The sequence below is a fragment of the Diabrotica virgifera genome, chromosome 1, assembly GCF_917563875.1.
Source record: "Diabrotica virgifera virgifera chromosome 1, PGI_DIABVI_V3a".
Taxonomy (NCBI): domain Eukaryota; kingdom Metazoa; phylum Arthropoda; class Insecta; order Coleoptera; family Chrysomelidae; genus Diabrotica; species Diabrotica virgifera.
The window spans coordinates 251,965,801-251,981,815 of record NC_065443.1 but is presented as its reverse complement, the minus strand read 5'-3'; the positions used below and the strand labels follow the sequence as shown (position 1 = coordinate 251,981,815).

Genomic DNA, 16,015 nt, shown 5'->3' with positions numbered 1-16,015 from the left:
TTAATCTACAGTTCAACTGACTGCGGTTCAACGGTGATCTTAGGTTATTCGGTTATATCCAATTCTCATTGGCAGTTCAGTCGTGGTTCACGTTCTACGGCTTAATCTTCGTTGGCAATGCAAAAATCCCTAGATTCTAGTAAGTTTATTGGTAGGTTGGTAGAAGTATGCTTCATGTTGGTAAGGGGCGACGTGAAATTTGACATGACAGTTTAAATTAAATTTATTTAATTACAGCGTGGTATTGTTATTATTGTTTATTTTGTTTGCGTGTTTGTGATTTTATTAAAATGGCGAAACGCGTTACCAATTTTAGCAAAAACGAGGAAACTCTACTATTAGATTTAGTACTTAAATATAAGGACATACTTGAATGCAAAAAAACCGATACGAGTAACAATAAAATAAAGTGGGAAGTGTGGATGCAACTCACTAAAGAGTTTAATTCCGTCAGTGGGGAAACGACGAGGGATGTAAAAGGACTTAAAAACAAATATGAGAATATCAAAAAACGGACCAAACAAAAATTTGCGGGTATAAAGAAGTACGCAAGTGGAACTGGCGGGGGTCCACCACAAAATCCCGTTTTTACAAACACCGATGAGGCTTTACATGAGATCATAGGCCCGCAAATTACTGGTACACAGTCCAGTTATGACTACGATTCGAAGGGTATGTATATATTTTTCCATTATATTAGTTTAAAACCTTTTTTAAATAGGTAGCATGTGTTCACTTGCCATTGCTGCAAATAATGTGTTATATAAAAGTTAGTGTGTGTCATGCAATGAACTGTCAGTGTAATGAGTAGTATTATTGATATTTTGGAATACTTATCCAATTTTAAAAATATTTTTTTATTATAGAAAGAGCAATGCCAGGACACGCCACCTTCAAAAGTCTGGACAGCCTGTCAAACTTTCTTCCTTCTACAAGTGGTATGTATATATGTATTTTTTATTCACTTCACACTTATGTTCAAGGTAAAGGTTTTTTAATTAGCACATGTTCAGTTGCAAGTAATATGCAGGGGCTTAGGATCACACAAACGTAACTACAATTTTATTTTTAATTAACTACAATTGTACATTTTATTTTCTTTATTTCTGTGTACAGACATATCAGGGTTGAACATTATATGTAAATAATGTAGATATGCATTTGCAAATCAGAACGAAAGAAGGTGCATGTACGTTCATTTGAATCTTAAATAGGTTGAAGTTTGATATGTCTGTCTGTACACAAAAATAACGAAAATATTAAAAATGTAGTTACATTTGTGTGATCCTAAACCCTTGTATGTTATATGAAAATTAGCCAATAGACAACTGATATTTTGGAATACTTACTCAATTTTAAAAATGTTTTTTATTGTAGAGAGAAAAATGCCAGGACCTTCCACTTCCAAAGGTCTGGATAGGTTGACAAACTTCCTTCCTTCTACAAGTGGTATGTATATATGTATTTTATTCACTTCACTTATGTTCAAGATAAGGTTTTTAATTAGAATATGTTCTGTTGCCATTATTGCATGTAATATGTTATATGAAAGTTAGCCAATATACAACTGATATTTTGGAATACTTATTTCAATTTTAAAAATATTTATTGTTGTAGAAAGAACAATGACAGGACCCTCCACCTCCAAAGGTCTGCAAAAGCCATCAACAGCCAGAGGTATGAATAGGGAGGAAAACTTGCTTACTTCTACTAGTGGTATGTACAGTTACGATCACTGAATAGTTTACACCCTAATTTTTATATTGTAATACTGTAAAATTGCAGTGTCATACGGATCTGATAAATGTCAAAGTCAGTAAATTTTAAAAAGTCAATACTTCTCAAAAATTTTCGCGTGTTGAAAAATAAAATAAAACAATATCAAACTCCTCCAAAAATCTCTTTTGTATGCTTTCCATTTTGTTAATTTTTTTTATTTAGCTTAATGCCTCGACAACTAATGGCCCTTGGCGTTTTTGTTAAATTTTATAAAATATATTTATATTATTTTGATTTTTTTAATTTTAATCAACCTATTCTAGATACACCACTGGTAACGTCACTTTGACGTAAAAGATGCATTTAAACGAGGTAAAATTTAAAAAAATCAGCTCCTAGATACGTAAGCCTGTACTGTAAACTATTCAATGATCGTAACTGTACATATTTGATTCATTTCACTTATGTTTGAGATAAACGTTTTTTCATTAGTATATTGATGGTTAAATACTGAAAAATCATAAGTCAAAATCTACAACTTTTCAGGAGAGTGAACAAACTTTGCTGCTTAGTGCATGTTTTTTTTACTGTATTTATTTAATTATTACTTTGAAACAAACATGCCAAAACTGTTCGTTTATTCAGAAACAGAACTGTTTCTGAGTTCACCTGTTCATCAGAAAAGAAAAAAAAACGTGTACTAAGCAGAAGTTTTTTGGCTCTCCTGAAAAGTTGTACATTTTATGTACCGTCGTGTAAATTGTATTTAACTGTCGATATGTTGCTGTTACTGCATGTAGTTGCTAATTTTCATTTAATTATGTTACAATTTTCATTTAACATATTACGTTAGATGAAAATTAGCATATTATGCCCTTTAACATATTGTTAAATGAAAATTAGCCAATAATAATATTGATATTTTGGAATACTTAGCCAATTTTAAAAATATATTTTATTGCAGAAACAGAAATGCAAGAGGCTAAAGGTCTAAATAGGGAGGAAGATTTGCTTTCTTGGACAAATGGTATGTAAATATTTGATTCGTATCACTTATGTTTAAGATATAATATGTTATGTAACCCTTTCAGTCACCATGTTCATTTAAACAAACATAAATTTTTTTGTGGGTATTTATTTCACATGTGCGACGCTTGAGTCACCATTGTCATTTTGACAAACATAAATTTTTTTTATTGAGTTTATGAGCAAGATTTTTTGTTTATAAACCTTTTAAAAAATCATATAACTCAACTTCCAAGTTTTATATTTTTATCTTTGCAAACAAAAACTCATTCCGGAAAGGGTTAATTAGTATATATGTATGTTGCTGTTACTGCAAGTAATATTATGTTAAATGAAAGTTAGCTAATAGGTATTAATATTGATATTTTAGAATACTTGTTTAATTTAAAATTTTTTTTTTTCAGAAATAGAAGAAATTTCTTTTTTGGTGGGAAGCAGCGATGAAGATATCTTTAACAATGAAGATATGAACGAAGAATATATTATTATAGATGAGCCCATTAAAAACGAAAATCGCCAACAGAATGACCCTGGTAATTTACATTTAGTACAGTAATTTTAGTTACAGTAATTTTTCCATATTATAAACAAGTTGGTTTAAAATGTTTCGTTTACAGAATCTCTTATTGGCCAAGAGGATTGGTCAACATATACTCCAAAGATGCTAAAGCAGAAAAAAGCAGAACCGCTTCGTTTAGGTAATACTTAAATATTTTTAAACTTTAGTTTTTTAATAGGTAGATTACTGAAAGGTTTAAGCAGTGTTTGCCTGAGTATGTTAAGGATCGAAGAAGATTGAATTTTAGCTCATAATATTCATTTTATTTTAATATTATTTTCAAGAAAAATTCATTTTTAACTTGTATTATCGTTAGCATAACATCCAGTAAATAATTAAAAAAAAAGAAAAACAAATAAAAAACAATTTAATTCATTAATTGTAAAAATTTTCCACTTGTTACAGGGACCAAAAAGAATTTAAAAAATACAGTGGCGAAATGGGGGCAAGCCAAGGAGGGTCATATACGCCAACAAAACTCATGCCTTAAAGCACAGCATGAAAGGAAGATGCTGATAATGGGAATAGTGGCCAAAAAGAAAATCACGATGATGGAGGAGGAAGCAGCACGGAATAAATTGGAACATGAGAAAAGAATGGAATTGATGGAGAAGACAATGGCACTGATAGAACAAGAAGCAGAAGAAAGAAAAGAAATAATGAAAAAATATTTAAAAAAATAAAATTAATAAAAATTATTTGAGTACATTAATGTGTTTGTAGTACCCATCCCTATAATTTTTTTAAACTACCCAACCCAGTTACTGAATGCTACTTTAAAAAATGGCATGCATTGTAACACACGGAAATTTACTATATCGGTTCACTAAACTCGGACACAACAGGCTAGGGAGTTTAGTAGGTAATTTTTATGTTTTTGGCCAATTTTGCCAAAATTACAAACTATTTAGTAATTATTAACCATTTAGTAATTATTTTTTTTGCCAAATTACTTACTAAAATCACTAGCCAGTTGTGTCTGAGTTTAGCGAACCGACTATAACTGTAATTTTGTATATTATGTAATTAAATATTTCAATTTTTGTGTTAGATATAAATAACATTCAAAATGTTTTAATACAAAATGATTTCAGTTTATTCCTTGGTGGGGTTACACAATTGTAAATATAAAATAAAAAAACTGGGTTCTAAAAATTTTTTTATTTATTTATCAGGTAATATAAATACAGAGTAGGAATAAATGTAATAAAAAGAAAATATTTAAAATGGGAAGACTATATTTGTATTATAATTATAAAATTAGCCATAGAAAAAAATTATTATAATATTTTAATATATACAGGGTGTCCGATTAAGTCGGCACCATATGGGAAACTTTTTTAATTTGATGAAATAAGTTATTCTTTGTATGTAAATGACATACTCTTAATTCTTAACGATAAAATCATTGGTTTTAGAGATATTTAAAATTAAAAACGAAGAGGCATAATACATTAATCAAAATAACAGTGCCATTTCATTAACTTCAGATATCTCTAAAACTAATAACTTTACCGTTATGTATGAAGAGTATATTTATTTATTATTATACGGGATAACCCCATTAACAGTTAAAATTTACAATAAAACTTAGGATTTAAAACATAAATAATTACCTATAGTATAAAATCACTAATAAAAGTTCACTACATACCAAAAAAATCAAGTGTACCAATATACAGTCCATCTAATTTACTTACCGTTGCACATCATTATCTACATTAGAGATCTAAGTTGACATTGCTGCCCAATTACAAAAAATTCTTGAATTCATTTTAAATCAAATACATCACACAATTTTTGCGGAAGTGGATTATACAGCAGAACAAATTAATATTCAATGTAAATAAATAAAAACTTTAGAAATAGAAAACAAGAATGAAGTTATAATCTTACGTTAAAGTATATAATAAAAAAGGTAAATATAATGAAAGAAATACTTATAGTAAAGAATATAAACAAATATGAAGTGTCATCACCACAACTGTCAAATAAATGTTACCAATTTATGCCTAAATATCACCTGCATTCGATTATAGTTACAGTGTATTCCGAACAAATGTGCTTCATAAAAACGCTGTATAATCCATTTATACAAATTAAATGAAACATTATTGTGTATTTCTTTAAGTTGACAATAATAGAACTCTTTAAATATTATTTCCACGCGTATATAATAAAATATGTCTAGTGGCTGTAATGCCAGTGTACTCGGCAAAGTGCAAAAAAGAACACACCTGCCGCCTAAATATTTTGTGTTGGTATCATGTGACGTCACGGGCTATGACGCGGATGACGTGCAACGGTAAATAAATTAGATGGAGTATACATAATATCACAAAGCAGAAATCTTTTTCTAGAAAATTATAACCCACAAAACAACTCTTTTTCATGGACTAGAAAAAACTTAGTTAATTTTCAATCAAACTATCAAAATAGTTAATTAACGATAACCTCACTGTATTATCACGATTATGATTGAACATGTTTATTTCATTTTCTACAAAAGTTTCAGCTACATATTGCTGGAAAAATGGTATCTCATCAGGCATATTGTCATTGTTTGCCATTGCAATATTATGCAATACAGCACATGTGACAACAATGGCTTCAACTTTTGTAGATTTCACACGAAGACCATATGCTAACACAGGGAATCTTCTCTTCCATACCCCAATGCATCGTTCAATTGGATTTCTTGTGCGAATCTGCGATTCATTAAACAAATTTTCAGCTGGAGTTCGTGGATTTGCTAAAGGAGTAATAAGATAAGGTTTTATGCCATAACCACTATCTCCTACAATAACTGAATTTCCAAAATCACCATTTTCAAATTCTTCTTTGATCCTCGAAGATCTGAAAATATGCGAATCGTGTGCACTTCCAGGCCAGCGACAAACAATATTTTGAATATTCAACTCACTGTCACAAATCAGCTGAAATGAAAAAAAAATATATATATATATATATATATATAGGTATATTTATATAATACAGTGATGAGCGTGCTAATAACCGGCAAAACAACGCAAAAGATGGAAAACATAATACATTGCGAAACAAAAAGAGATGGAACTAGTGGAAATGGAAATGATCGTTATAAATGTACAAGTTAACATTACATTACATAGTTTCACACCTTTAAACGTCTGTGACAGGAGTATTTTATAAAATTCACAGTGACACTTGTCATACTCTTCCGATACGTCTAAAGATGGGAAATTATGTAATGTAATGTTAATTTATTCATTTGTATCAATAATTTCCACCTCCACTAGTTTCATCCCTTTTTGTTTCGCAATGTTTTATGTTTTCCATCTTTTGCGTTATTCTGCCGGTTATTAGCGCTCTCATCACTGTAAATATATATAAACATAGTTACAATTTATATCGATTTGTGGCAAAGTAATGTAAGTAACATTTTTGGTGAATTATATGTTTTTCCATTAAACTAACACTATTATTGTTTAGAAGGAACTGCCAAAGTGTAGTAAGTCTATACATATGTATATTATTATGTAAGTCTATACATAATACGTAATATTATTATGTATAAAGAAATTCTAGGCTTACTACACTTTGGCAGTGCCTTCTAAACAACAATAGCATTAGTTTAATGGAAAAACATGATTTTCGCCAAAAATGTCTCTTACGTTACTTTGCCAAAAATGTATCAATATGTTAGATATATTGGTATACCTGAATGTTGAAAGAAAAAAAATTTTTCCTGTTTCTGTAGAGTTCTGCTGTGTCACCTCCAGGAGATTGTATTCTTACATGTGTGCAGTCAACAGCCCCAACACATTTTGGAAATTTAGCGATTGAATAAAAACCATTTTTTACTGTTGACATTTGTTCCTGTGTTCTGGGCATTTTGATAAAATTATTTGCACGTATCGCAATTGCATGGCAAACTTTATGCACTGCCCTGCAAACACTGCTTTCACTAACACCATGTAAGTCACCAGACACTTTTAAAAAACAACCTGTTGCTAAAAATCTTAATGCAACCAGAACCATTTCGCTTGAAGTTAGTGCCTCATTCCTAAAAAAATAATATATTATAACTACTCCTGTACTAATACCTATTTGCAAAGAAGTATAAAATATTATATTCTATTATTTACCTGTTTGTATTGGAAGAAATATCCTCCGATATCATATCCACAATCTGTTCAACACATGCTTTTCCCATTCTGTAACGATTCCTAAATTCGGTATCATCCCATTTTTCAAATTGATTTTCACGAGTCCTATATACACGTTGTCTGTTAGGTTCCAACAATTCTTCAACTACTTCCAAAAATTCTTCATCGTCGCTCGTGAAATCCATTATAATATATCTTCTATTCTCAACACTACTTTTTAAACCAAATAAACACAAACAAATATGTTTAGTTATAATATCCACAGCAGATCTATTTTGTAATAACAAGTAAAATTAACAATAATAAAATAATAGGTTATATTTATTTATTATGACAAGACAGCGTTTCATGTCAAATTGAAATAATACTACGCATGCGTAAACCTTTGGTTCATCTGAACTCGCCTTGAACGGCCGAATTTCACCGTTCAAATTGAACGCAGTTTAAACCACCAAAATCGCGTGAACGGGAATTGAGAAAGACGATTTTGACTTTTAACTGTCGTTCACCAAAAGTTCAGGTTAAACTGGAGTTGAACTCGATATGAGAAATCGGCCCTAAGGGTGCTACAGACTCTAGTTTAATGGTTCGCTGTGTCTAGGTACACGCTAACGTGTACGCAAATAAAAAAGTTAGGTACACGCTTAAACGTCATCAAGTCAGTGACGTCATTATTTAGCGTGTACTATGACTGGGTTTATTGGTACACGCTAATTTGAGCCGCGTGTATGATGTGGTATTAAGTATCTGTAAGTATCGTGAGTGTCAGAGTGTGGTTAGAATTTGTCTAATCGCGTTATGTTTACACTTTAATATTGATTTGTAAAGAGTTTTTATTTTTTACTTGTTTAGTGTTTTTAGTTCTTTGAATGAGTTTAACAACATTCTAAAACGGTATGAAAAAGATAAGAGACAAATATTCGTGATTAAGGCCAATTAAGGGTAGCAGAAGTAATAAGATAAAATATACGGGGCGATTGATTAGTGTGATAAAGCTCAGTAGATCCGCTATAGTAATAGATAGCAATAAAAGTTAGTAACAAAAATTTTAGCAAACTTTGAGCTTCATATTACAAAATTACTAAAATTAGTTAGAATGTTACAGGGGTAAAACCATAATATAGTGGCAGACCAAACTTATGTTTTTTTTAATGGAACACCCTATATTTTATTTTATGTTCGAAATCTTCTTAACTTCCATATCACAGAAATATAAAGGTTTATTATGTTATACAGGGTATTTACAAAGTTAAAACCAATTTTCTATGAAAATCGTAACAAGTTCAACTCCCTGTATAAATAAAAATAAACACCACAGCAAAAATAAACACCAATATAAACTGGTATAATTAACTTACGTATAAAAATTATTTTAGCAGTATTTTGTATATAATATTTATTTGCTAACCTGAATATATACTTTTATATACATATTGTTTTATTACAATTAAGTTTGAAACATCTGAATAGTTTTGCTTCCCTTCCCCTTCCCTTAATAAAAATATTTTCTATCAAACAAACAACAAACACAAACACTGAACATATCAAAATAGCGTGTACCAAAATATAAAGTCACTGCGCACGCTAAATAATGACGTCACTGCCTTGATGAAGTTTAATTCGCGTGTACCTAACTTTTTTATTTGCGTACACGTTAGCGTGTACCTAGACACAGCGTTAATGGTTACTCATGGGTGCTCATGGTATGGTTACTTTAGTTTATAAGTATTTAGAGTCGGGGCCGTCGTCTTAGATGTGGCAATACTGTCAAACTGTCAAATAGAAGGCCGATTTATAAATAACCATAGACATACAGGGTGTTTGGTAAAGAATAGGCCATAGTTTAACCTTAGATTCTCGAGGTTAAAATAGGTCAACTTACCTTAGTATGAAAGTTGATAATAACCGAAATACAGGGTGTCAAAGTTAAACTTTTATTTTATTTATTCTTGAATATTTCCTAACAGGCATGAGATAATGGTTGCGTTCGGACGACCACAGTAGCTGACTGTCAGCAGAAATCGGCTGAGTCAAGCTTGAGTGGTTGTATCCAGCGCTGATAGGGAAAGCGGAAAGCTTAGTAAAATCTCTCAGCGGCTGACTTCCAGCGGTGTCTTCTACACGCTACCGCTTGCTCAGCTGCGTCCATCCGCTGTAGTCGTCCGAACGCACCCAATAACACGAAATTTGGTAAGCGGGGGTTTTTTGGGACGAGAAATCTAAAATCGGCACCAAAAATGATGTATTACCCAGAGGGCGCCACATAGGCCTTTCAGCGCTCATTTAATGAATAGGTTCAATTTTTTTTAGATAAAAATGTACCATGTCTTATTTTTCACTTAGAACATAGAGCGCAAACCAGCACATTAAATCGACGATTTTCGACTCTATTTGGAGTCATCATCAGAGAGGTTTGCTGCCCTCTGCCCCAAGTGACGAAACTCCGAGAGCTTATCCCCGCATTGCAACAGACGTTTATATGGAGTAGGTGTCTAACGACATCTGGTAACTGAAAGTCAAAGTTTTAAAGTTTTCAACCTAATAGAAATATTTAAAATATTAAAAATATTCCTAAAGAATATTTAATTGAAAACTTATTGGGCCATTTTCCTGGTAAGACCTCCATGACTTCTAAAAATTGCTAAATTGGTAATTGTTCTGGTTCTGTTCTTGTGTAACTTGTCCATTTTCTGTTGGAATTTACCAGCTGAACAGACATAGGGTCGTGAATTGTAAGTATTTGAATTCCCTCTTGTCTTCTTCGCTCCAACATCCATTCTGGCTTGAAATTTTTAGAAGCCATGTAGGTGTTACCAGGAAAACGGTCCAATAAGTTTTCAATTAAATATCTTTTGGGAATATTTTTAATATTTTTCAATATTTTAAATATTTCTATTAGGTTGAAAACCTTAAAAGTTTGACTTTCAATTTTTTTTATTACCCACTGTACATACTTTTTGAATCAAAACTTTTATTCTTTTAATATCTTTATTTAAAAATGGTATACTACTGAAACTGAACCGTTTTCGAGATAAACGCAACATTTAAATCTCCGAGGCAACATAATTTTTTGCATAATATTATTGTAGCTACACCCGAAAAATAACTTAAAACCATAAAAATTTGCAAAAAGTATGGCAAATTTCTTCAAATGGGAATTGCGAAGCAATGACATAAATATGAGAACTGGCACAATTATTATGGTTTCAAATTTATTTTTCGGTCTAACTACAATGATTGTATGCAAAAAATTATGTTGTACCTCATGATTTAAAATGCGTTTATCTTGAAAACAGTTGAGTTTAGCCAGATAAATGTAGTATGTATCTCTTTTTTAAGTAAAAATATTAAGAGAATAAAAGTTTTGATTGAAAAAGTATTTATAGTGGGTAATAAAAAAGATTGGACCTATTAATGTGCGCCGAAAGGCGTATTCTGGGTAATACATCATTTTTGGTGCCGATTTTAGATTTCTCGTTCCAAAAAACCCCCGCTTACCAAATTTCGTGTTGTTATATCCCATGCCTATCAGGAAATATTCAAGAATAAATAAAATAAAAGTTTAACTTTGATACCCTGTATTTCGGTTATTATCAACTTTTGTACTAATAGGGCAGTCAATGAGGGTATTTGGCTCCGAATCCCATCCTACTACATCGATTTACTTGATATTTTTACAGTAAGTAGGGAATAGCCCAAGAAACAAAGTCTACCCTATGCCGATGTGCGCTGTTATCTTAGGGGTGGTTCCCACCCCTTTTCGGGGGTGAAAAATGTTTTGCTTAAAATAGCCACGGAAAAGGCTATAGAGAACCTAATTTTAAGAAAAAACTGTTCTATAATTATTTTTTGAAAACTCAATACTTTTTGAGTTATTCGCGGTTGAAAATTGGCCATTTTCATTGAAAAATGACACCTTTTCGGATGGATTTTTGCGAATACCTTAAAAACTATGCATCTAACAAAAAAACTATAAAAAATATTTCTGTAAGTTATAAAAAAATAAAGAGATTCGTTCCTTCATAAACCTTCTAGTTTAAAATACAAAGAGGGATATGGTAGGTAAGAAGAGTTTGTTTTTTGCTGCATGCTCAAATCGGTGTATTCAACTTGAAATAACAGAGAAACGGTCGATTTTAGGTGTATAATGGTACTAATAATTTTTGTAGTGCTTAAAAGACCTTTAAAATGAGCAATACTAAATGTCGATTACATTCAAACTAAGCGAGATATTCTGCAAAAAAGTTGATGACTAATATATTTTAAGAAGAAATGAGAAGTGTATATAAGCCCTCATCCATCAGAATATAAATACATCGTTTTCCTTCTACAATACTTTTTATTATAGTGTTGTTTCTATCTTCAAAAAGTTGAACTTGATTAAAATGAATGGTTTTTGAAAAAAATAAGATTAAATTATATAGCGCATTTTTAAATTTTCTTAAAAATCTTCCTTTTCCTCCATGTAACTCGAAAAAGATAAGAGATACGAAAAAAGATACCACACAAAAATGTAGGGCATTTTCAGATAAAAATTTTGTTTTTATTTTTCATTACTGTATCTCTTATCATTTTCAAGTTACATGGAGAAAAAGGAAGATTTTTAAGAAAATTTAAAAATGCTCTCTATAATTTGATCTGTTTTTTCAAAAACCATTCATTTTAAACCCGTCCAACTTTTTGAACATAGAAATAACACTGTAATAAAAGGTATTGTGGAAGGAAAACGATGCATTTACATTTTGGTGGATGGGGCTTAAAATTACTTCTAATTTTTTCTTAAAATACATTAGTTATCAATTTTGTTTGCAGCATATCTCACTTAGTTTTAATGTAATGGACCTTTAATATAGCTCATTTTAAAGGTCTTTTCAAGCACTACAAAAGGTATTGGCGGCATTATACACCTAAAATCGACCGTTTCTCTGTTATTTCAAGTTGAATACACCAATATGAGAATGAACCAAAAAACAAACTATTTTCACCTACCATATCTCTTTTTGTATTATAACTAGAAGATTTATGAAGGCAAGTGTCTCTTTGTTTTTTTTATAACCTACAAAAATGTTTAATATAGTTTTTTTAGTTAGATGCATAGTTTTTAAGGTATTCGCAAAAAACCGTTTGAAAAGGTATTATGTTTCAATGAAAATGGCCAATTTTCAACCACGAATATCTCAAAAAGTATTGAGTTTAAAAAAAATTATAGAATAGTATTTGCTTAGAATTAGGTTCTCTAGCGAATTCCGTGGTAATTTTAACCAAAAAATGTTCCACCCTAAGAAGGGGTAGGAACCACCCCCAAGATTAAAGCACACATCGGCATAGGGTAGACTTTGAATTAGGAGATAAGTAGAGGCTAGGCCTAAAATTTCATTAAAATCCATGCAGTAGGATAGAATTCGGAGGTAATATCCTATTCTTGCTCCCGCTTAAATCGACCTATTTAAAGCTCAGGAATCTGAGGTTAAGCTATGGTCCATTCTTTACCAAACACCATGTATATGTATGTAGGTTTTCTTTAAAGACGATCGTAATAAAATTCCGTTTGATGTTTAATAGTTTTAATTAATAAAATAGATGACTAAATTATTGATACCATTAAATTAACGAAATGTAAAAGTGCTTGTGTAATTTGCGACCAAAAATCTTACGTGTTCTTACTCTTACAAAAGGGAAATTAAATGTATTTATAGATAATTTGCGTCTAATCAATATAATACCCGTCTAAGTATTATCCCTAACCTAAGAACAGATCTGCCGCGTTTAAGATGTTAGAATCGACTCCATGTATATTCCAACACAACCAAAATTCTTTTACTTAATGCTAATCTTCCCCTTTTCATGGTTTAATTCGCTTTCGTGGGAACTAGCCTATTAGTAATAAAAATTGGGTCAAAGGGCTCTACTTTGTTATTTTTATGTCTTAAAAATAAACAGAATCTGCTCACTTAACTACCACTCGATTAGATACGCCCACCCATCTGTGCATTAGAGCCTCGCCGACAACCGCTCGTTTCGTGTTTGTAAATACTAATAATTAAAGAAATATTATATACAGGGTATCTTAAAAATTAAGATAAAATATTTGCAATCCTACATTCGGCCATCCTGTTCGGAATCCGACTCGGATTCCATGCAGTTATCTATCCACGGCTTCATGTACTCTGCACACGTTGAAGTGCTCTGAGGTCCATCATGGTATCCAGATTTCTTTACCTCGTACCTGTCATTTGGATTCACTTGTACTACCACGTACGGTCCAAAATATTTCTTCAGCAGTTTGAGTCCTCCACCAAACTGTGTTCTCTTGATTGCCACTAAGTTCTCCTTTTTGTACATTCTCGGCCTTTTTCTTCGTAGATCATATCTGCGTCTATTTTCCTCTTGAATTTTGACTAACTGACGTCGACTCTCGTTTCTCAGCATCTCTCTATCTTCATCAAATTGTTTAATTATCTCCTGTTCTATGATCTCCTTCATCCTCAGATCTTCTTTCTTCTTCATCTTCGTTCCGAACAGTACTTCAAACGGCGTCGACTTTATGCTTCTTTGTTCGCAATAGTCTTCGAATTCCTTCGCCGTAAATGCGGTACCTCTGTCAGATATTATACGGAGCGGATTTCCGAAATCCTTTTGATGTCTCTTCATGCATTCTATAACTTCTTTCGCCTTCGTTAATTTTGTAGGGTAAAACCATGCGAATTTCGAAAAATCGTCAATAATCACCAGAATGTGCTTATAGTTTTTGTTAGTCGTAGCTAAGGGTCCTAAATGGTCAACATGAAACGTTTGTAAAGGCCCATCGATTTTTACTATCGGATGTAACAAACCCTCCTTTTTGCCTTCTTTCTTGCTTCCAAGTATGCATTTAACGCAATTCCTTATATAGTGCTCGATTTTTTTCTCTAATCTTTGGAATGTAAAGGCCGCGTCTCACCATCAAATAATTTGATCAAACTGGTTTGAGCAAACTGAAACTGACAGTTAGTGACGTCACATCCTGAGTGTTCATTGTGGATAATAATGAAAAATTTTAATTTTAAATAAAATACAAACAAGTTAGGCAACTCAGTACAAAAAATTTGATCAAACTAGAGTGATAGTGAGAGCACAGATTTTTAGAATTTCAAAAAACTGCAATTGTGACGTCACTTTGACGTACTTCCGGAGTTTGCTCAAACTGTTTGATCAAATTATTTGATGGTGGGACGCGGTCTTTACATTCTCTTTGAATTAAATCTTGTGTTTTTGTTACAGCAAAATGTCCTACCTCGTGTAAGTTTCTAATTACTTCTGTTTGCATTCTTTTCGGAATGACTAACACTTCCTTGCCGTCTTCGTATTTAAAAGGAATATTGTTTTTTTATAAAGAAATCCTCGTTTGCTTCCGTCGTCTTTGTATTGTCAGGTTCGTAACTTTCGACTAACTCCTCTATATCCGTCTTTATTTTTTTATCTTCTGTATGGTTCAGCTGAAAATCATTATTGACTGTCGTCTCGCTAATTGCTGTAATCCTCCTTATAAAAGAATCTACTCTTTTTTTAGATAAAATTATTCCGTCTTCTGTTATTGTAACTTCTGCTTGTCTCAGTATATTGTTTCCGAGAATAATTTCAACGTCTAGTGCTTCTTTTGGAATAACATGAAATAAAATATTAAAATCCTCTCCTTGAATTTCTACTATTTTATTAAATGAACCTAAAGTTTTAACGCTCGTACCTCCTAATCCACTTAAATCTAATATGTTTTGTGAAAGAATCACGTCATCAAAATATTTTTCAAAAATATCTTCTCGTACTGAACTAATGTCACTTCCTGTATCCAATAATGCACGTAGTGATAATTTTCCAACCTTCAATGTTACCGAGTTTTTATACCCCAAGTTAACAACATTTACATGTCGAAGTTGATGGTTCTTCTTCTTTCTCATTGCATCGAAAAGACCTGTGTCCAAACTGATTGCATCTAAAACATTTTACTCCCTTGGCTTTGTCAGGACAATCCGTCGATCTGTGTCCCTCAATTCCACAATTGAAACATTTTTCTTCCTTTTTATTCCTACTTTGAGGCGCTCTTCTTTCATCTCGTCTTACTTCCTCGTTCGTCCACGTCTTTTTATGCGTCTCGGTTTTAACTAATTTTTGCGTCGTCTGTTTTTTAATCAATTCGTACACTTTAATCTTCTCTTTAAAATCATTGAAATTTTTGGCACCATAAAATATTACTTTATTAGCCGGGTCGTCCATAATTCCCTCAATTATATACTGCATTATGACTTCATTTTCGATGTTTCCTCTGCTACCGATTTCTCTCATTTTTAGTACATACTCCTGTACGCTTTCACCTTGTTTCTTCTTTCTATTCATCAGCATTCTGTGAATTTCGGCACTACTTATTTTGTTCTCAAACTCTGTTGTCAGTCTCTTCTTCAAGAGCTTCCAGCTATTAACTCCTTTCTCTGACTGTATATACAGTTTAGCTATTCCTTTTAGAGATCGTTTAGCAAAAATTAGCATTTGCAAATCATTCCATCCCATCAGATTGGAAATTTCTTCAAAA

At 31.7% G+C, this 16,015-nt stretch overlaps 2 protein-coding genes across 4 annotated transcripts; one reads left to right on the top strand and one right to left on the bottom strand.

Moving 5' to 3' along the window:
* The first annotated feature begins 74 nt into the window (after positions 1-74).
* LOC126883292 (uncharacterized) lies at positions 75-4,166 on the top strand. Of its 3 annotated transcripts, none has more exons than XM_050648662.1 (8): positions 75-139; positions 867-938; positions 1,378-1,449; positions 1,618-1,716; positions 2,684-2,746; positions 3,150-3,278; positions 3,363-3,443; positions 3,710-4,166. In XM_050648662.1, the coding sequence occupies exons 1-8, from the start codon at positions 118-120 to the stop codon at positions 3,985-3,987; spliced, it is 816 nt and encodes a 271-aa protein (XP_050504619.1). In that variant the 5' UTR covers positions 75-117; the 3' UTR covers positions 3,988-4,166. The 3 variants fall into 3 exon arrangements, with proteins under 3 accessions (XP_050504619.1, XP_050504604.1, XP_050504614.1); XM_050648647.1 differs by lacking the exon at positions 75-139 and adding an exon at positions 231-672 and having other exon boundaries at positions 3,710-4,158; XM_050648657.1 differs by lacking the exon at positions 75-139 and adding an exon at positions 233-672 and having other exon boundaries at positions 1,618-1,677; positions 3,710-4,140.
* A 284-nt stretch (positions 4,167-4,450) lies between these two features.
* On the bottom strand, positions 4,451-8,008 carry LOC126883277 (putative nuclease HARBI1). Its single transcript, XM_050648613.1, has 3 exons — positions 7,432-8,008; positions 7,004-7,349; positions 4,451-6,240 (listed from the first exon to the last, which is right to left on the bottom strand). The coding sequence occupies exons 1-3, from the start codon at positions 7,635-7,637 to the stop codon at positions 5,716-5,718; spliced, it is 1,077 nt and encodes a 358-aa protein (XP_050504570.1). The 5' UTR covers positions 7,638-8,008; the 3' UTR covers positions 4,451-5,715.
* Positions 8,009-16,015: the final 8,007 nt, after the last annotated feature.